This window comes from Pagrus major, chromosome 17 (assembly GCF_040436345.1).
Source record: "Pagrus major chromosome 17, Pma_NU_1.0".
NCBI lineage: Eukaryota > Metazoa > Chordata > Actinopteri > Spariformes > Sparidae > Pagrus > Pagrus major.
The window spans coordinates 22,275,964-22,297,567 of NC_133231.1; the positions used below are offsets into that span (position 1 = coordinate 22,275,964).

Sequence of the window (21,604 nt, forward strand, 5' to 3'; positions counted from 1 at the left end):
CACATGGCACCGAATAGAGTCTGAGAAAACATTATGATTTAAATCATAATAATGTCATTAATTTAAATGTGTTTTCAAACCTGCAAACTCATCAAGTTAAAAACAAACAACCTTTTACAGCCTCAAAATGTCAGACTTGTCAAACCTACATTCGTATGTCACAGAATGGGTCTATATGGAAAGGTCAGGAATAATGAACGGGTTTGTATTGGAAAGTATTGTCCAATTTCACGTAACAACTAAACAACACAATTTACGTAACAACACAGTGTAAACACGAGTGGAAAAGAGATGTGATCACAGATTAAGACTTTAAAGGTCAACATAGCGGAGAAAATAAACCAGCAGTTGAATTATTATATATTTATTGAACAATGTTAAGTATGATAGGGTTCTCCATGTAGGAACTCTAATAATATAGTATAAAAAATTAAAAAAGTACAAATAACAAAGACAAGACAAGGCATTGTAAACAACATCCAGAATAAGAGAAAAGAAACAGATTTCCTCATGGCAGTATTTTTAGAATAAAGTGTTTTTTTATCCTTTCATAAAACATGTTTTTCTAACTATAATTAATATTATTGTAGTTGCAAAAATTGTGCCTCAAACAGAGACATTAATCAGAAGCGTTCCCAACTATTGGGATGAATGTAGTGTTTTCTTTTCTTCCTTTAGGGTTTTTTCTTTTAGCATATCCAACACAAACCGTTGAAAAAGGCAAAAATACAAGTCCATATATCCGTGAAGTACAAAATATGAAATGTACAGAATAAATGTAACATAATAAAAGCAGGCCACAAAAAGCCTTTTACAGTTGAAATGGCCACATATGACTCTTCAAGTTATACTGAAATGCAAAACAGATGACGGACAAGTGGGTAATCCTACGTATCCCATGCTGCCTTAGGGCTGGATTGTGCTACACAAAATAAACATTCCTCATTGGATGAGGTCAGGACAGGGGTATATAATACCAGATATTGATGGAAGCTGCTACATGTAAATGGTCAGAATATGTCCGATATGCAGTGCATGATATACTGATCCTAGAACAGGGAGATGGGGTTGGAGTTAAGTCCTTTGGAAGGCTACGGCTGATTGGCTGACCTCAAACCCGTTTGAGCTTGTCGATGTGGAAGGTGAGTTTGAGGGCGGGACCGAGCTTCAAGCCCATGTATTTCATCATCATGTCGCTTCGCAGCAACAGGAGTGCTTTGCCGTCAATCTCCTGTAGCAGAAGGAGGGAGGGAAAATTAAAAGTAACCCTAACCCTGTTTTTTAGAAAAGCTGTCCACCAAGTTAAAGCTAGTAAACCAAAATGTCCAAAGTAGCTCACAATACGGAACGTATATGTTTGTAGCATCTTCACCATTATGAGAGATACGTACGTGTTTTCTGAAAAGGTCAGCATGTGGAGCCAGCACTGGATCGATATCTCTGATATACTGCATGACGTCCTCAACGGTCCACAGATTTGGGTCCTGACCGCTGGGCCTCGGGCTTTCCCGGAAACTGCCTGAGCCTGGAAGTGTAAAAGCACAAACTCATATCAAATCCATAATCTGCTATTAAATATGTTATCTTACCTCAATGTTTTTGAAATGATAATTTGATCCACTAACTGACCAAGTGCTATAATACACTTTAGCTTGCAATACCAAATTGTATTCAGAAAAATGCTATGTTTCTCAAATCACAGTGGTTGGAGCTCTCCTGGCACATGAACCAGTCTGTCAAATAAATCTGCCAATCACTACACTTCTGGCATCTGAATGACAAAGATGTAAATTTCCTAATATGCCAATGTTTTTAACTTTCTTTTTAATTTTTATTTGAGACAGCAAAACAAATACTCATCAGGAGAGCAACATATAACCACAGCTTTCTGCTGTCACAATATGATAACATATAATACAAGACCATACACACAATCAAAAACAAAACAGACAAAAAACAAACAAACCAAAAAAAAACTCTTGCAGCAAACAACATGTCTTTATGTCTTTTATTCAGCTACTATAGGACGTGCAAAAGCTTTCAAATGTATCCTCATTAGCCTTAAAAACTGTAATGGTTAAAGCCTACTTGGTGTTTACTCAATAGGATTCTTCTTATTCTAAGCCGTTCAGACAGACAACAGCATTAGTTGGGGAAAAAAACAGCCCCCTCATTGATTAAAATGAGGCCTTTCCAGGAACGCAGAAAAGGTGCCAACCATAGACCGTATAAAAAGGTCTCTGTGGCGTCATGCTACTGTGAAGCTTAGTAATGTGGCTCCAGCAGCACCATCTTGGCAGTGCCCGACTCTTCTTACCTCCCCGCTAATCAAAAATTGGATATAAAGGTGGAGCAGGGTGGCGCGGAGGCGGATCACATGAAGGCTGTTTACTGACAGCTAGTTAGACAGCTTGCGGCTAGCTGTCACTCAAAGCAGCCTCGCCCTCAATTAGCCTTAATTTTAAACCTTAATATAATTTGAACGAGTTATATTATAATCCACCCTCATTACAGTTGTCATGAACATGGAAATCTGCTATAAAACGCAGGCTGTAACATGATTATTTCTACTTTAAATTTAGGCATTTTAATATGGGTGTATATGCGGATTGATGCCTCAAGTGGACATTTGAGGAACTGCAGTTTTTGGCACTTCCATGTTGGCTTCATTTTTCAGCCCTGGAGGTTGCAGCTTGGCACCAACACAGAGGGCTAAACATGCAGGGTTGTCCTCTGGCAAAATGCTACATTGAGTAATTAAAAATGTGCAAGCACACATTTCTGGTAGATTTACTTGGTAACATGAACGCTGTATTTCTGCAGTTCTGATAAAAGTTAAATGATTGGTGTTCTACAATCCCGGCAGAGTTTTATAAACCACTGTGCACTGTTCTGGTGTCTTATTTTTTCAATTAAGCATTTAAATAAAATAGAGAGCAGCAGTGTTTCCTTTATCTGTGTCTCCTCCTACCTGTAGAGTTGTTGTGATGCAGCAGCTTGGAGGGAGACCTCAGGCCGGGAGTTTGTACCGTAGAGTTTGGAGAGAGAGGGCTCTTCTTTAAGTGCTCTGGTGCGGCAACACTGTTCTCCATGAAGGACTCGCCTGAAAGACAATGCAAACAGAAGACTTGCCAGTAAAATAAACACATAGATGCTTTAACATTACAGACATAACAAAAGAGGACCAAAAGCAACTCATTTTCATGATACAGTGCCTATAAAAAGTATTCACCCCCTTGGATGTTTTCCCCTTTTATTGATTTTATGAATGGAATCATGGTCAAAATAATTTGACAAAAAAAACTTGAAAAAACTCTTTAATGTCAAAGTGAAAACAGATTTCTACATGTTGTTCAGTGACTTGAAATGTTTTTGTATCCATCCCATAACCTATGTTTTTCAATAACCTTTTCACAGAGTAGCTTGGAGTGTTCTTTTGTCTTCATGGTGTAACTGTATCCAGGAGTACTGATTAACCAGTGACTGGACCTTCAGACACAGGTGTCTCTATATTACAATCACCTGAGACACATTCACTGTATGCAGGTAATCTCCATTTCACTAACCATGAGACTATTAGCACCAACTGGCTGGACCTCTGTTGAATTAGGTCAGTCACTTTAAAGGGGGTGCATACTTATGCAATCACTTATTTTACATTATATATCTTTAATTAATTGACATTACTTTGTAGAAATCTGTTTTCACTTCGACATTAAGGAGTTTTTCTTGTTGTAAAATCTTGTCAAAAAAGCCAAATTATATCGACCATGATTCCATTTATAAAGGCAATAAAAGTGGAAAACATCCAAAGGGGTGTATACTTTTTTATAGGCACTGTATACTTCAGTGATATTTGATGTAACCCTCAGAAAGTGCTTCAGTGATTTGACTGTGTGTTCTGGCCTTGTGAGTGTAGGGCCCTTTACAGGGGGACATTACCCTTTTACATAAATCTCTTCAAATATTCCATTAACTTAATTAAAATCTAAGGAAATAGAAAGATGATTAAATGATTAACCTCCTGCCCCAGAACTCAATAGCACTCACTCCTGAGCCAAGCGCTTCTTCTCTTTTACTGTCTCCTTTTATATGATTCTATAAGGATTTAGTGGACAACTCAGAGCAGGTCATTATTAGAAGTGTCTTACATAAAATTTGGAGCAGCATTTAGAGCCACCAATTATACAATATAAATAAATGTGAAGACAAACAGACATTGATCCACCGATGCACAAAGTGTGGCAAAATGAAAAATGTATGGGTGCACAAGAGCTGACGTATTATCCTCCAAGGAGAAATAAGTTAGTACTGTTCTAATTGTTGACTTAAGGCTGCTTTTAATGATTAGCCTATTAGGGGTGAGCACACTGGGTCACATTGTTCTTTGTCTAGATATGATGACTACCATATGACTACTAATACCAACCTCTACAGTCAAAGAAATATATTTTTCACTCGCTCTGTCTAATTATACACACGCAGGAAATCAAATTTTTTCCTGATTTATGAGTTAAAGCAATAAGGGCCCAGGGGAGATGAAAAGGAAAAAATGTAAATCAGGCAACCACAAAAGTTACACACCATCAGTGGAGTGCCGGGGGATTTTGGCCAGTTTCTGAGGAAGGGGACTGTTGTAGTCCTGGAGGAAGCGCTTAGTGCCTCGGCCTGGACCCGTCGTCAGACTGTCTCCAAAACTTCTCCTCTCTAAAAACAACATATATATGGATGAAACATTTGAGACAGTCAGAGGTGAAAGAGGTACAGTGGGCCAGATGCTACTGGTAACACTCTCCTTTAGATCAAAGAGCCTGAATGGTGACAGAAACAACAACAACATCAAAAACGTAATAATAAATAAATAATAAAGTCATTTTCTCTATTTTCCATACTAGGGATATCAACCCTCTCCAAGTAGATACACCTTTAAATACACTGACTTTGGTTCTTGTCAGTGAATATTGGATTAGGAGTAATGTTTTACCATTAGTCAATAATTAGTTAATAACTTTAGGAAACTAAAACAGCATCAGCAAGAACACATACTAACAATCCTCCATTGGAAGTGTTGAACCCTCTACATGAACACAGATCCACAGATCCACAGCATTCACAACAAATATCATAATGGCAAATAATAACATATTTCATGCAGCTCCACTTCAGTGCAGAACATTTAGAGTACAGCTAGCAGCCAACATTTCTGTTATGTATTTATGTTGTCCACATTAAAACATGTTATTCGTCTTTCATGCAGCAGTGTAAAACATATTGTGCAGACACTCAGGGGGGTGCATGTTGCACCTCTCGCCCACCCACACCAGAGGGGAAAACAATTAATCGCTCTCCATTGACTTCATACTGTGTGAAGCTGCCTCCTTGACACAACCATCTGCTGGCAAACAACAGAAACATACCTAAAAGCTACTGTGATGAGGGATTTACTCTCAACAGGGTAAAGAACCCAGTTTTTATAACCAGACGAACCAAACTGAGCCTTTAAGAAAACAAAAGTGGATACAGGTAATAGGCACCAGCAGGAGGAATAGGAAAATTGTGGGATCCTCACACTCAGTATGCCTCACATTATGTGCGCAGCAAGCTTTTTGATTTGTAACAAGCTCTGCTAAAATACTTTAATAAGTTTGGTTTTGCTGGAAAAAGTGTTGTTTCTGCAGGTGGTGTGTTCAAGAGGGTTTCTAAATTCAATATCAAATGTTTTTCTGATATTGGTTTGTTGTGATTTGTTTAACTCACCATGGTATTGGTGATTTTGGTAGCATAATTGTTGCTTCATAAAAAAATCTTTGTGGTGTAACTTGCATACTGACGGTTAAGCTGAATTATTTCTAGCTAATTTCTTTTTTATTTTATTTAGTTTTTCAGCAATTTCTGAAGCGCATTACAACAAAGCTGGTTGATTCATCACACCACAGAAGAAAGAATACACAACTGCTACAAAACATTTTTACAGGTATTTCGTTTGCATTTTGTTTAAGCCCTTGGTTGCATACTGTGGCACTGATCGTTTTCCCCTCTGATGCGCAGAATTTGCACAACATGTTGCGCTGTCTCTATTTACAAGCTGACTGCCAACTTCAGCAGTAGGAGTTTATATCTCTAAAGAACTTGGAAAAAATGACACACAATAAAAAGACCAATAATAAAACTTACATGTTTCACCCCGAGCCAACAAAAAAAAAAATCACAATGTAAATGTGAATGTCAATAATAGCACTGACCTGCGTTGTACGTGTGACTGTCGTAGTGCAGGCCTCCTCTGGCTACAGGCTGGCTTCCAAACAGAGGGTCGCAGTGAAGGTTGTGGCAGAGTTTTTCCAGGAAGCGGAGGACGTAGGTGACACTGCTGACTGTGGGAAGGGTCAGGGTGTGCTGCTGCTGGTCAAAGTAGGCTAGACAGGACAAACGGGGTCAAAGGACATAGGATCATATTCTGTTCAGTGAGTTACGGTCTTTTGTTTAACATTTTCCAAAATGAGGAAAAGCAACATGTTCACTGATGTGAGACGAGCTTTATACAGAGGTTTTTTAAATGTTTATGTGGCAACTACAAAAGAAATTACACATAAAAAGGCAAGATCCTTGGACATCAGAACTACATTCAACTTTAATCAAAGATATTTGAACAAAGATGTGATAAAACCAGAACACACAAGTTAACAACTCCTTTTAAAATGCTGTTTCATGAAGACTTTCCACAAAAGGATGGGAGTGGTAAGAGTGTAATTCCAACCTGAAATGACTTCGCCTCCTTGTCCAGACTTGAGGCAGGAGAACACTGTGCCCTGGTTGTGGGCAGAGTCCACACAAGCTTGAACGCACTGCTGAAGCACCGAAGAGGCCCGGCCTGGCCCAAAGTGGTCCGGGAGCTGCTGGATACGCCGCTGGTCCAAATGGGGTCCCACTTTGCCGTACTTGTTTAGGTAAACACAAACTAGAGGGCAAAGAGGAGAATAATGGAGATTATATGACTTAATTGTTCCATTGTAATTACATATAAGGACCACTATGATTGTTTTAAACCATTATCACTATCTATCCAATTTTGTTGATTCCATGTGTGTTTATTTGAACAGTTTGTCTTACACATGCACCAACCATCCCAGAAAGGTATACTCAATAACAATTTACAGTATGTGCAGGGCTGTGGATGTCGTGTACCTGTGGGAGCCTGAAGTGCAGAGTTTGGGATGGTGGCATTGTCCAGAGGCACAGTGCTGGTGTCGGGCTCTGGGGTGCTGCTGGTGGGAGACGTGGGGACTGGATTAGGTACCACACGTGGTTTTCTCTGGATACAAACACACACATTCAACCATTTTACAGCATCTGATGAGACTGGTTCAATATATAGGGATGCACGATAATATCGGCACTTCACCGACATTTCTGCTGATATGACAGGTCGATAAGATGTCCTTAAATTATGAGCATGTGACACGAGAAGCTGACTATGTTTTCTTACTTTCCCCTGTTAATGTGTACATTTTGAAAAGCATCATATGTCTGCATCTGCCAGTGGCTCATCATGATAAAGGTACAAAATAATATGTGCATACAATGGATCGGCAATTAGCCAAAATGAGGTGGGAAAAAAATCTGCAAATCAGATATTGACAAAAATCCCAAATCGTGCATCAACTCATAAATCAAAGTGCCTTTCTGTAAATCTAACATGGTGTAACATCAGAAAACAAAATTTGCAAAGATCAAAAGAAAAATTCATGACTCTGCCAAGTATTTCCATTAATGTCTCATCACTACATTATTGGGACCTGACGAGTGCCAGCATATAAACCAGATACAGCCAACATTTGCTGTGGACAACCACTGTGTTTTTGGAGCTGGCGGTGCCTTTGATATGTAAACCAGCTCAATCTGCCGTACTTGAAAAACATCAAAAACAGGATGGCATTTGTTCATAAATTTTAACCCATGACAGCAACATGCTGATAGCCTTTTTGCCAAGTTGCCAACAATTTTAACACCTAATCTCTTGAGACGTGAGCAGGATGTGGCAGAGTAGAGAGAATAAGCTTATCAACAGAATTTCTTCTTTTATTTCGGGTAAAAGTAAAGGTGGATTACACTGGACAACTTAAAATCTCATGCAGCCAAATGCTATAATGGTGTATTGTGTGGTTCTGTGATGTCTGTGATAATGTTTATGTTCTACCTTGCTGCCTGGCTTGGGCCCTCTTTTCTTTGGGATCTTGATAGGATCTGCCTGAGTCTGGGCCTGCTGCAGTGCTATCCTCTGTGCCCAGTTGGCAGGCAATCTGCCCCTGGTACGCCCTGGGCCTGTAACTGGTCGTCCTGGGCCAGCCATGGCATCTTCCAGCCAGCCTGCTCTCTTTGCCCAGCCCAACTGTGAACAAAGAGCAAAGGAAACACAAGAGTCAAGTGGTGCAAACTCTGCTGTGATATTCTACAATGTAAATGCTCCCCTAGGTCAAGGTCAAAGACCTTTACATGCATCCAAGGCCTGTGAAATAGCCAATAGCATTTAGACATGTAGAGCGAGTTTTTTTTAGTCTCTTGGTTTTTCAGCATATTTGCGGCTTCTCTGAGGTTTCCCTGCCACCACAATAAAACCTGAGGTGGAAGCAATTCTGTCTGTGGTGCTCACAGCAGTGAAAAATTTAACAGCAACATGTCTTTCCAAAACTCTCTGGATAATTCACAGAAGTCACTATGAACAGAAGTATCAAAAGTGTAGTCTCTCCTCCAGGCTCAGACTACAGGAGTTTGGGGACAGGAAATCTGGTCTAGGATCTTAGCAGGTACTAGGGATGTAACGGTTACTGGTGTCACGGTAAACCACGGTAAAATTCCCGACGGTGAAGGTTACCGTTTAAGTTTTAATTACCATGGTAACCGCCGCGGTCGATAACCACGGTGTGGAAAGCTCGCGAGATACTTTATCCAAGTCTCCCTACGCAGGCGCAGCGTGCAACGTGCGCTTGTTATGTAGTGAAGAAGACATGGCGGAGGGAGGACGTGATAGTAGCGGCCCTCAAGGCATTTTTCCGCCTTCAAAGAGAACCAAATCTGAAGTCTGGGCGTATTTTGGTTATTATAAGCATGCTCAGGGACAGCTGGTCGAGGATGGCAGCCCTATCTGCAGGAGCTGCAAGAAGAAAGTTGTTGCGAGGGGCGGCAACACATCCAATTTACTTACTCATTTGCGCGACCATCACCCTCAACTGTTAAGCGAATGCAAGGTAAATTAACCTTAAGCTCAGGTGAATGATGTGTGTATTTCGAGTTTTCTTTGTCTAATTTGCTGTTGTCACTAATGCAAACTGACCAGATAGTGGTATAACTGAACGAAGTTGATCCGTGATTTGGCACGTTATCTGAACCGCTTATTAATTGTAGATTTCACTTTTTAAAGTCGACCTAATAATTCCCCAAATATTGATGCAGAGCTGCAGTGAGGAGGATTTGAGACAAACACGTACTGAGTGGACTGAGTTAGTGAATGCAAACTGACTGAGATGACTGACTTTCATCTCAGCTCAGTTCACCGGAGCAGCGTCTACCTGTGGCTCAGCAGCCATTTGACCAATCAGATTGACCGAGTCCATTGACAACAGACGAGCAAGCAGACAGAGACAGACAGCCAATATATATATAAGTAATATCAGAAATATATAATACTTGTGGATTATTTGTAGAATAGACTATATATAAAGAATAATATAAAATGGTGAATATAACAAGTGTCTATAGAGATAAGAGCCAAAATAGAGTATTCATAATTAATTTAACAATAATCCTTTTTGTTTTGATCTAAAAAATTATCCAACCTGTTTCTCACAAAAGTGATATGATCTAGATTGTGAGTTTTGTGATCTGTTGGTTGCACCCTTAGTATTAAGTAACAATGACAGTAATAATTAATAATGACATTTTCTATTCATTTTTTTCACAGAGAGGGTCTGCTGGCCAATCGAGTGCTACTGCCAGTACATCTCATTCTACCTCTGTAACACAGACATTACAGGACACGTTTCAAAAACAGGCTTCTTATACCTTAACCCTTTTAATTTATAATAAATCTATTTAAATATAAATTTGGTCACTATTACCGTGGTGTGAAATTTTCATACCGTTACATCCCTAGCAGGTACTAATGTTCAGTCAAAATTTTCTGGTAATGTGAGGGTTTACAGATCCAGCCTCAAACCTCCCAAACTATGCTTAGACTCATCCGGCCGCCTCAATAATTTCAAACATGTTTGATATTTAGGAGTTAAAATCTGGCTGATCACAATAGCTAATGAGAAAAACAAGTCTACAAGGAGAAGTATGTGTAAATGAGAGGACTAAATGTTAGTGTTTAAAATTTGTCCTGGAGCTGCTGACGATTGTGCCAAGCAATAGTATACATTCTAGCCCTTGAGGCTAACATTAGCTGCCACATTACTGTTGACAGACATTAAAATCTTACCTACAGTTCTCACAACAGACAACCTGTGTTGAACGAGTCAGCCCAACCATTTTCTCACACAGACTCATTTAGCCTTCTGCTTTTCTTTTTTCTCATTAAAAAGCATTAGACTGCAGTCAGACATACGCAAATTCAGGTGAATGAAAATTGCCTGCAAGGGCTGAATGTGGGAGGTGCAGGATGTGACGCACAAGGAACTCGCTTTGCTGGTTTGTGAATATTGAGGCGAATGTTTCATTCACGCATGTCTGACCGCAGCCTTACTGTAGCAGACTGTTGCTCCATGTCTCCATTTTGTTTACATCTGCTTTCCTATGAGATCACCTAAAATCACGTGAGGTAGTTTATTACTCCCGCTGACAAGATAATCTTTATAATGTTCTGTAGTGTGTGATGTGCTGTTACTTTGAAATGTGTGCACGTGTTTGCAATTAGAGAGAAAACATCTGTGAAGTTTCTCATTCGGTGCGTGATGCAACCTGATTTCAAAGTTTCCTAGGATTTTAAAACTTGTGTAGTCTGAGCACGAGTTATGGGGGAAGAGGCAGAAATCTTAGACACAGATATCGCAAAACCTGGGAAAATAAAACAAAAACTATCTGCATGATTAGATACCATTAGATGTAAATGAATAAATATGTTTTTTGCAATGTTGGACCTTGCAAGTAAAGGCAACCGTTTGTCCCTGATGTTAACACTAAACCACTTCATGCCTACCTTGCTGCCAGGCTTTGGCCCTCGTTTCTTGGGGACCTTGATGGGCTCCAGGCCTTTGCCTGGCTGGATGCTCTGTGGTCCCAACGCTGAGCTCTTCTGACTCCAGAGCCCCGTCATCTTGGTTTTCCTGCGGCCTGGCTTCCGTCCTCTCTGACCTGGAGGTCTGCCCACCGTGGGGGTGGGGTGCATGGCTGGGCTCTCCACACTCCCGTCTGTCAATGCCCCAAGGCTCTTAGGCAACACTACTGCATGGGCAAAGATGGGCAGACACACACGAGAAGGCGAGTTGAGGATAAAGCCGTGGCTTAACAGTGAAAAGGAGCTAATTAAGAATTAAAGCTTCAGGCTCTACATTGAATCACAGGGGGCACGGAGAAATGTAATAATGTCTGCACAGTCAGAGCAGTTATTTTCTCATTAATTTCATTTTGTGAGTTTAGAAAAAATATTTCTTTGCTCATCTGAAACCTAGACTACAATATGTGTTTATGTGAGTGATAGTAGAAATCAATCAACTCATCACCTGACGAGCACATATCACTAAGACACAGCAGAATGAGTGATGAACCCGACTGCACACACAGCCAAGAACCTCTATGCTGTTGGCAATGTCCCCATTTCATTATAGCTTCAGCGATCCACAAAGACAGTCTGTACACATTACACACTCTGATTGCATGTGGCACATCAAGTATCACCATCCCTCACCTACATTCTAAATACCTCTATGTGCTGAACAAGTACTGTACCACTTCATTTTCACATTGCGTAGCATCAAACGTTTTGCAAGTCAAAAATCCTTCAGTGGTTCAGTGCAGAACTAAATCCAGACTGTTCATAACACCTGAGCTCGAGCGTCTCACAGCAACACAGCAGCAGAGAAGGTCAAACATTCTCAGCGGTGAAACACTTTTCCTCACTTGAACTTCCTTCCCTCAGTTATAAGCCTGAGGACAGCAGACTAGGTCTCTCCAACTGTAGTGTGCTTCACAGCGAGAGAAGGAAGAAGGGTGAGAGGTTACATCAAGAAGTGCACGCTCTGATTCACTTCATAAGGCTGCTCTTTCTGCCAGTTTTAACCGTTCAGTGAACTCAAGAGTGTTTAGCTGGTTTTCTTTTGTACGTAAATGAGGTCACAGCACCGACTCACTGCAACAAGATTTCTCTACATGATAGTCAGATTAAGGTAGGGGGAAATAATAGGTTAAACAGTGTATCGTGATATGGTGCCTTGCAGTAAGACATCCATATGGTAATCATGATGCATCCACATAACAAATATATTTTCCAAGCTGTAATGGTGTTTACTCATGCATTAGGTTTGAGGTTTTTTGCTCAGATTTTGAGAACATGTCTTACTAGAAATAGTTCCCATTACTCTGGATAGTTCACACAACAGAGTTTTTATTTCAACTTATCCCTCAGTAGAAAGTACTTCCATTGGAAACTACTCACAACAGGACTGTGGATCTGATTAACAGTTGCTCCTGTTTCATCTTTTACTACAACTTTTCAATTTTATACTGCCCATATTCCAAAAAAGTTGGGACACTGTGTAAGACTTAAATACAAACAGAATGCAATTATTTGTAAACTAACTATAGTTAGTAAACAATAGTTTTACAAATCAATCAAACCTGAGTAAATAAAGCCTAACCTTCTGCAAGGCCTGATAACACTAAAAATAAGCAAATAAACTATCATTATGATCCTTATAATCAGACAAACAGGTATTACCTGCATTAACTGTGATCAATAACAACCAACAGAGGATGATGATAAAGCAGAGGAAAAACTGAAAGATATAAGGCAAGAGGTGAAGGAGCCGTTTTGAAAGAAAGAGCAGAGGTAATTAAAGATGACTGTCTTTGGGTCTACCTTCAAGTCCCTGCTGGCGAGAATAAAAAGGAGAAATGCGTGAACACCTTAAAAGCCCGAGCAATAAAGAAGCAAGCTGCTGACAGCTGCAAGACGGTCTTAAAGTATATCTCTAACACTCCCACCCTTGAACACACACCCTTCTTGATGGGAAGCATTTCAGAAATCACATGAACCACTGAGGGAACGTCCACATGGTAAAACAATTTAGGTCCCATGTTAAATAAATAAAAAGGGCCATGTTAGCGGTTTACTTTATATAAAGCAACACAGCTGGCAAAACATCAAGAATGTGTGCATGAAAACACAACCACACAGAAGAAAGAAACAGTATAGCCTGGATGTCTGGCTTCACATGCACCTGCAAGCCTGATCACACACACACACACACACAACATACACAAACGAAAACGCACTGGTATTCATCCTGGATTAACCCAGGACAGATTCACGAGAGGAGCGGCCACATTCATTAACACAGGTCTTGGCCCGCGGGGCTGTATTTATTAAACACACTTTCACACGGGCACACCAATCAATACAAAGCTCAGCCTGCAGGCTCCTGCTACTTTCCATAGGGGAGCCACGGTGAAGCTAAGAAGAAGAAAAACAAGACACCTGATTGATCCGACACAGATTAGACGAATCAGTGATATGTTTAAAAGGTTTAAAGAGCGCAAGGTTACATGCTCACTGATCAATGGCAGTGCTTGTAAATACAGCCAAACAAACGCGTAACAAGCAAACCCTTCTTTTTTCCCCCTCTCACGAGAACGCACCGAGTTCATTGAGTTCACAAAGCCACCACTGCCAGCTTCATATTACAGGAAGATAACTTCTCAAGCGCTCTTAATCTTAAAATCACTCCGACTGTATTTCTGTAACTTCATCTTTACTCACCTCTCTTGGCTAAACAAAAGTCAAAAAGTCTGCACAGCTGTCCTCAGATTCACCCTCTCCTCTTGTCCTGTCCTCTTCTAACACTCTTCCTCTGCGTTGCTCCTCCTTTTCTTTCCTTTTTCCCTCCTTTCTCTTCTTCTCTCCTCCCACCATCTGCTCACAATGTAAACAATCCACCTTCCACAGCATATGTCTGTCTTTTCTCTTCGTTTCTATCCCCTCGCTTAACTCAATTCTCCGAGTTGTCTAATCAGACCATTAGCCGGGGTGCCAGAGGGAGGCCTGTGGAGGGGCACCCGGGCTCGTTTCAACCACGTCATTGCCCAACTCTGCCAACTGGGTGACTGCCAGGCCTTCATAAAACACTAACAGGCTACAAAGACATGTCCTGCCTCCCCACTTCCCTCCTTCCTTTTCCACTCCTTCACATACTCTGGATTCTAACAGATGAGTACAGTTGACCTTGTGGCTGATAACCCTTGCATCCCCTTCCTCCTTTTAGGTTTCTTGTATAACAAATTGCTCGCTGTGGTTCCCATGCCTCTTCTGGCTCTTGTTCTGAGAAAGTTTACTTGGCGACCACTTCTGAAAGACTCCAGCTTTAAGGGAAAAATGACTGGTGACAAGAAAAACTCCTTGTTTTTAAAGGAGAAAAACGAACACTGTTCACTTTCAGATGGTGTCACGAAACCACAGGCGTGTTTACTAACTGGACCAGAAACAGTTAAAAAGAAAATGTAATCTGGAGAGTGATTCAACACCATTAGGAATTAAAAATAGCAGATTCATGTTCTGTTGCTAATGATACCTTCAGGAGGATGATGTAATTCCATCACATCGCAACTTGTGATGCACCAACCAAACCCAGAAACACCATCAAAGTGACAGTAAGCCATGGATGTATTAATTAAGCCCTTTATGTATAATTGCGCATTCATGTGGTGTTGGAATAATCTGAGAAATTGACATGAAGGCCCTCTCATGTCAGAACAGCTCGGAAAGTCAGCGAAAAAGTTGGTACATAACTTCCCGACTTTGATAAAGGCAGAAACATGGTGGGCAAAAGTAAATGTTTGGTTGAAAAACCCCTTTTATTAATTCACGTATTACATATCAGTTTGTTGCATGTAATTAATAATATGGTATCAAGTTGTAACCGCTAGTTGCTGTCCATGTAGAGTGACCTAGATTACATAGAAAAGTTCATGATGTTAGCTAACTAGGGTTAGCAACAGCGAACAACAGCGGTGTTGTGACCAGAATGCAATGGTTGGAGGGGGGATCAAATGCCACATTTAGTGTTATTATTAACAATTTTAATTATTAAAACCTGGGTAAAATATACTAAATGTAAACGTATCCTACATAGTAACATACAGCAATGCAATGTGTCTTCCCCATGTATAGCATAAACCTCAAAACTTGGGTTTTTAAAGGCCTTCACACCCACACAGGCGTTCTCAGTGGACCTCACTGATTGGGCTTCTGCTCAGGTTTAAGTCGGGCAGAGATAAAGTGAGACTTGAGTGAAGTCCCTGATCTCTAAACAGCAACAAAAAACAGTCAAAGTTGTAACTGTGAAGAAGGGAAAATGTCAATCAACCGCATTTTGAACACATTTTCCATTTCCTGAAGCTTTAACATTAGTGTGGATGCAGGGATGCAAAAAAAAGAGTTTTTGAGCCCCCTGCTCACGGGAACACAATTATGAAATGCTCTCTGTCACTGGTTTTATGTGTGCAGGTTCTGAGACTACTTAAACGTCTTAGATGAGGTTAATTTCAAATAAAAACAGATAGAAGTCATTGTAAAAATAATTAAAAAGAGAGCTTGAGAGAGAAGTCAAAACCTGGCTCCTTCTCTAACACCTTGCCAATCTCTCAGTGTGAAATGTTGGTTTGTGGCTCTCAGAAAGCAGCAGGAATACTGGCAGCTTTAAGTGCAATGTCATATTTTTAGAAATTTGGACAAACAGACCTTTGGTGCCAGGTGGCTGAAGGTTGTCTCCAGTGAGGCTGCACCAGCCAACAGGGAAGATGTCACGCGAGTCATAGCGGCAGTAGTAGTCAAAGGCCCCCCGCCAACCGTCAAAGGTGACCAGCACCTCGACACCGCGCAGGGCACCCACTGTGGCCGGGCAGATAAAGTGGGGATTTTTGCGGTCCACCGCCTCCAGCTTCATTCCTACCTGGAAGGAGTTCTGCTCGGGGGCGGGAGGCTCCTGCTGGGGAACATGGAGGGGGAAAAAGGGGGTCAGGTATGTTGTTGGCATGTGTGAGAATCTGTGCATTCATTTTTTACCATGGAAGTACAGTAAAATCAACAAAATGCTGGTGATGTTTTGCTGTGGGACAGTTGAGCCAAAATCTTCTGGAAAATTCTGGTATTAATGAGTAACTGTGATTAGTAAAAGACGTGCTTGCTTTCTGCTGGACAGCAACAGAGTTTTCCAAGTGTGTTGAGCTTGTGAGCCTTGTACAGGTACCTTGTGAAAGATGCGAGAGGGTGCCATCTCAGCTCCATTTAATGTTTTTAAAAGGAACATGGGCCAGGAGGAAGCATTGAGACGGAAACCTGGAGAAGAGGAGAATTGTTGTTATAACTCCACCAGCTTTGGATCTGAGGCTTGTGTGATGAACATGGTGACACTGACACAGACAAATGATGGACATAGTATCAGAGATGCAAAAAGTAATCAATTAAGTAATCAAATAAAAATTAATCTACAACTATTTTGATGAACAATTTATCGTTTCAGTCATTTTTCAAGTAAAAAATGTATCTTTCTGATCATCTTTCTCTGGCTCCGGCTTCTCAAGTGTAAATATTTGCATTTGAAGATATTTAAAGATGTCATCTTGATAGCCATGATCAATGACACTTTGCGATAAGAGTCTAAATAATGTATTCTTCTGTCTTTTCCCCTGGGTATTCAATCAAAAATGTCCTGGGAAGGAGGCTTACTCTATTGATAGGCATTAACATGACACACTGACTTTCTGTGCTGTCAGTCACTGACATCTAGTGGACAAAATGAATAACAAAAAAAAAGGAACTGAGAAAAGATACAGCGAAGTCAGAAGAAAACTTAAAATAAAAGTACCACGGTGGGATTGTCTGTGTGCTTACCCAGTGGTGGCTGTAACATGCCCCCGTTCTTCTCACAGTTGCCGATTGGCTGGATCTCCGAGGAGTCCACCAGGCGCCAGAAGTCATTCTTGTTGTCGGACCCATCCAAACGCAGCCGCAGCCGCGAGCCTGTCAGGCCCACAACCGTGGCGATGCAGGTGGACGTGGTGTTTCGTGGGTCCTGGGCCTCCAGCTTCATCCCTGCCTTGAACTCGTTAAGTGGAGGTGTGAGGCTCTGGATGGTGACGACAGACCAGAATTACAGTTGAAGAGTGGCGGCATAATAACAGCAGTGGAGGAAGAGTTAAAGAAAGTCAGATAATCGAACTATCAATGCTCACCTGTCTGAAACAAGATGAGGGTGCAGCAACGGCACCCGTCTCTTTCAGGTATTTCTCCCAACTGAAATGACCTGCAGGAGAACAAGAGGAGCAACAGGAGATTCATATCATATTAGCATAGTGGTAAGTTTGATAAATGTTGAAGGTTTTATTCACTTTGAGTTCAATTTTTACTTTGTGAGCCCTCAACACAAAACAACAAAAAGGCACAAGGTTTAAAATCTATCATCAACATTGATAGGAAAATTTGTCTCCAAGATTAATGAACCAATGCTGAGGCAAATCCTTGGGCACTGTTTCCTGCTGGAATTGCCCCAAACTCACTTCATATATCACCGGCTGCTGTGGGTTATTTACCTTGGTACTGTGAGGGCACCCGGGAGGGCCGTCCACTCCGGGCATGCTTGATCCTTCGGGCATCTTTCCACTCTATAGCTGGAGGGGCCAAGAAAGACAGAATAATCTCTCAACTACGGGTGATTTTCACATCAGTCAGTACCTCGCAATACCTGCCACACTCACTGCTCCGAACGTTGTCTGGGATTACAGGGCTATTACAAGATAATATGCGATTCTGACTACACAGAAAAACTCAAATGTGCCATACCTTTGCCTTTACCTGGAAGCTATTATGAACACTAATGTTAGAAATATTTGAAAGAAAATATTGTATGGAGAATGGCATAACAAACTCTTACCTTTCTGTGGCACAGGTTTCCTCATGCTCCAGCAATACTGACCAAGCTCACAACACAACAGCGGCCTTCACTCTAAAGACAAAAAAATAAAATAAAGAAAAAGCAGTTATGTTAAAGCTGTGTCAGATCATAAATAACTGTCTGACTCTGTGAGTCTTGTTTGTCATTGCTGTGTGACACTTGCATTCATCAAATTTTTCTGGATTTTAGTCACGATCCAAACAATTCAAAGACGCCAGATCTGTCCTCTTCCTAGAAATGACACATGCAGCATCTAAAATATTTGTGTTTGATGCAGTGAAACAGCCCTAAAAAACAAACAAAGCATCATATAACCTCTATGAATAATTTTAAGCGACCACATCCCCCTCACTGACCTGCTGGTATGAAAGTCATTACAAGCTCATTCTGTACTGTAACTTAATTCAAAGATACATTAATATGTCGGGAAGAATCTTGTGGAAAAGATGCAAAGGAGAAAAGACATTAACTCATAAAACGAAGAGCTGGAACAAGCTGAAAAAGAATATATATATATATGACGCTGCTAAAAGGGTTATTTTGAAGAAGAAGTGGATCAATGAAATGGTTTCCTGTCTTTATTTGAAGGAGATAGAGATTTAGATTTGGGTTCTTTTTATTTATTATAACAGAAAGAAAATCAATCTGTAAGTAGTGCTTGTTGATTTATGTGCCCCTCGAGTGTGGCTTAATGTACAGTCGATTTTAACTACCTTTAAAACCATACTCACTGTACATCACCAGACTGACAATATATGGAGAATATTTCCATCACGTAAGCTATGGACATTGCAGATACAGCATGTCTGGTTAAGCATGGACAATCTTATTTTTTATGAATTTTTTGTATTGTATGTCTGCGGGTGTATCAGGTTGGGAGCTGTTTGTTAATCGGTTGTTTTTTTTTTAAAAAAGGGGACATAAATGTGGGAAAATTTGGTGTTAGGGGTGTTAACGACAGGGTCGTGAAAAGCATAAGAGCTTTTATTAACTCAAATAACTGATCACGCCGATAAAACCTCTAGGGTAATCAGATCCAAGGCCGGGCGACCACATGCACACTGTACTGTGTTTCAAAGGGAAACCAGAGAGCTGCTCCTTGTTATCTTTGTCACTCATTCCAGGCAGGGGGTCGTCATGGGAGGCAACCAGAGGCGAGCTCAACAAAGACATCCAAGATCATGCCAACAATGTACTACATATGGATTTAATTGGCTTTTTCACACTTTGAGGATCAAAATACATGAAAAGCTACTTGCTGTACAAACAATCCCCAGACAGTAATTGATATAAACGCAGGGGACATATTATCAGAAACACCAGCAGCAATACCTCAATTTAAAACCCTCCAAAATAGCCATAAAATAAATCATCTCCCTTAAAATTTAGTCAGTATCATTCAGCTTGAATCGCTTATATGCAATAATCTCATAATTCCTATCGATTAAAGAAAGTAGTGGCCTGCTGAATGTAGAAAGGTTGAACATATCATAATGTTTAAACGAAGAGCTGAAAAATAATATACATGACGCTTGTTTTTGAAAGAATGAAAGTCTACATCCCCTCCTTGTTTTAGGATGTGGCTAGACGATTCCCATGCAATAATCTCAAAAGCAATCGCAACCTATCGCCTATTGATTAAAGAAAGTAATGCCCTTTATTGTAAAAGTTACTACGCTGGATGTTTGACAAAGGGCCACATGTGTTTTAGTCTCAGTGACTCCTGTAACCCAAACCAGCCAGACACAACATGACAGGTCAACAGGTCAAACTGATAGAAACAAGTGCTTCAAGTGTCTGTTTCTCCTGTCCTGCAACAAGAAACAGCCCCCAAAAAACACATATTACAAAAACAAAAATCTAGATCATACAGTTCACGATACAAGAACAACATGCAAATCCTTTCACAACATGCCCAGGAGTGCAAGCCCACACAGTCACACACTTGTTAACCATCTGCCAAATATTTGAATCTGTCAGGGGGGAAAAAAAAAACACAGCAGCTGCATCACGAGAGCTGTTTACACGTTAACCCAAGTTAGCTCGCGCTGACAAAGACGACACAGACACCGACAACAGACACGCTCGTTCACATAAACAAACCTACCTTAAAACTTCATAACCGTTCAGCGGCGTCTCTCTCTCTCTCCCCTCCGGATGATTTCCTTTTTTTCAATAGAAGTGCGCCTTTTTCCTCCGCCAAGAGGGGGGGGGGGTGGCGTCCAAATTAAAGCGGCCCGCTCCTTGTTTTTTTCCGTCTGGGAAAGTGACAGCAGGACCAGGCGTTAAGAGAGCTCAGCAGGTACACCTTCCTCCCGTCGCTAACTCAACGTCCAGCTCGCACCGCTCGTCTGGCATCTACACGGGGGACGCCGTTTCCATTTACGGCCGAAATAACGCGTCTCAGGCTGTCGAGCTCCATTCAAAACACAAAGCCTAACACATGGGGACCCCCCTCCTCCTCCTCCGCCGCCGCCGCCCGCCCGCTCCCGTGCTGTATTTGCATGGGGTCGCTTAAGATGCTCATTTACGTGACAGCGTCGCTAATTCGGTCACTCGGGGAGTTAGCGCGAGCTCAGGTGTATAAACCACACGAAAATAACACTGAGTGGAAGACGGCCAGTGCAGACGCCACATCCAGCATGCTATGCTACGCACGGCTACACACAAGACATGCCTACTGGCCAGGATGCTAGCTTAGCATGCTAGGTGGCTCGCTAGCTCGTTGACCTGATTATAAATATTAGCATTAGCTCAACGGGAGTACACCAGCGCGCGGAGGCTAGCCGGTGGTAATGTGGGCTCAAAGCTGAAGCCGAGCCCAAAAGGAGACGTTGCTCGGTGTATCCGAGGGTGTTTACCTTGCTTTGTAACGTGTGTGTTTGTTTCTGATGTGGATTTAGCGCTTGTCCGCCATTTTTTTCTACACGATGAGGAGGGGGTGTTTTGCCAACATTTCTTGTTGGGCAGTCAGTCAGACAGACGGGCAGGCGAAGCTGGAGGAGGGCGAGAAAGGGCAAAACAACGACCCCCGGTGGCCAAACGGCGGTACTACATGATTCAAGATGTTTACTGTCACTCCACCACAGAAAATAATCATTTCTAAATAAAATGTACACAATACTACTACTACTGCTACTACTAATAATAAAACAATAATACATAAAAACAAAAACAGTATGTACATGAGACACAAATGTAATTACAGAATGTAAAGGGTGTATTGTGGTTGTGCAAAGATAGTAAGTGTAAAATAAGCAAAACGGTATAAAAACAGCAATAAAAGTGATCATGTTTACTGATCGAATGATCGAAGGTGCAGCAGCGATGGTGGCTTTAAGGCGCATGGTGTACGTTCATTTGTTTGTTTTATTTCAAGCATGGCATTAAAAACAAATATGAAATTTAAAATAGATTTTTTTTTTGCAATACCAGAACATCTGCTT

The 21,604-nt window shown here is 41.1% G+C and overlaps 1 protein-coding gene across 3 annotated transcripts; it reads right to left on the bottom strand.

Moving 5' to 3' along the window:
• Nucleotides 1–348: 348 nt before the first annotated feature.
• Nucleotides 349–21,043, bottom strand: LOC141012234 (polycomb protein SCMH1-like). Of its 3 annotated transcripts, none has more exons than XM_073485664.1 (16): nucleotides 20,266–20,481; nucleotides 18,138–18,209; nucleotides 17,797–17,874; nucleotides 17,440–17,510; nucleotides 17,099–17,333; nucleotides 16,455–16,543; nucleotides 15,947–16,193; nucleotides 11,192–11,436; nucleotides 8,195–8,386; nucleotides 7,183–7,309; nucleotides 6,755–6,955; nucleotides 6,243–6,413; nucleotides 4,585–4,707; nucleotides 2,972–3,103; nucleotides 1,392–1,525; nucleotides 349–1,231 (listed from the first exon to the last, which is right to left on the bottom strand). In XM_073485664.1, the coding sequence occupies exons 2-16, from the start codon at nucleotides 18,160–18,162 to the stop codon at nucleotides 1,112–1,114; spliced, it is 2,190 nt and encodes a 729-aa protein (XP_073341765.1). In that variant the 5' UTR covers nucleotides 18,163–18,209; nucleotides 20,266–20,481; the 3' UTR covers nucleotides 349–1,111. The 3 variants fall into 3 exon arrangements, with proteins under 3 accessions (XP_073341765.1, XP_073341766.1, XP_073341768.1); XM_073485665.1 differs by lacking the exon at nucleotides 20,266–20,481 and adding an exon at nucleotides 21,020–21,043 and having other exon boundaries at nucleotides 1,023–1,231; XM_073485667.1 differs by having other exon boundaries at nucleotides 1,023–1,231; nucleotides 15,947–16,190; nucleotides 20,266–20,353.
• Nucleotides 21,044–21,604: the final 561 nt, after the last annotated feature.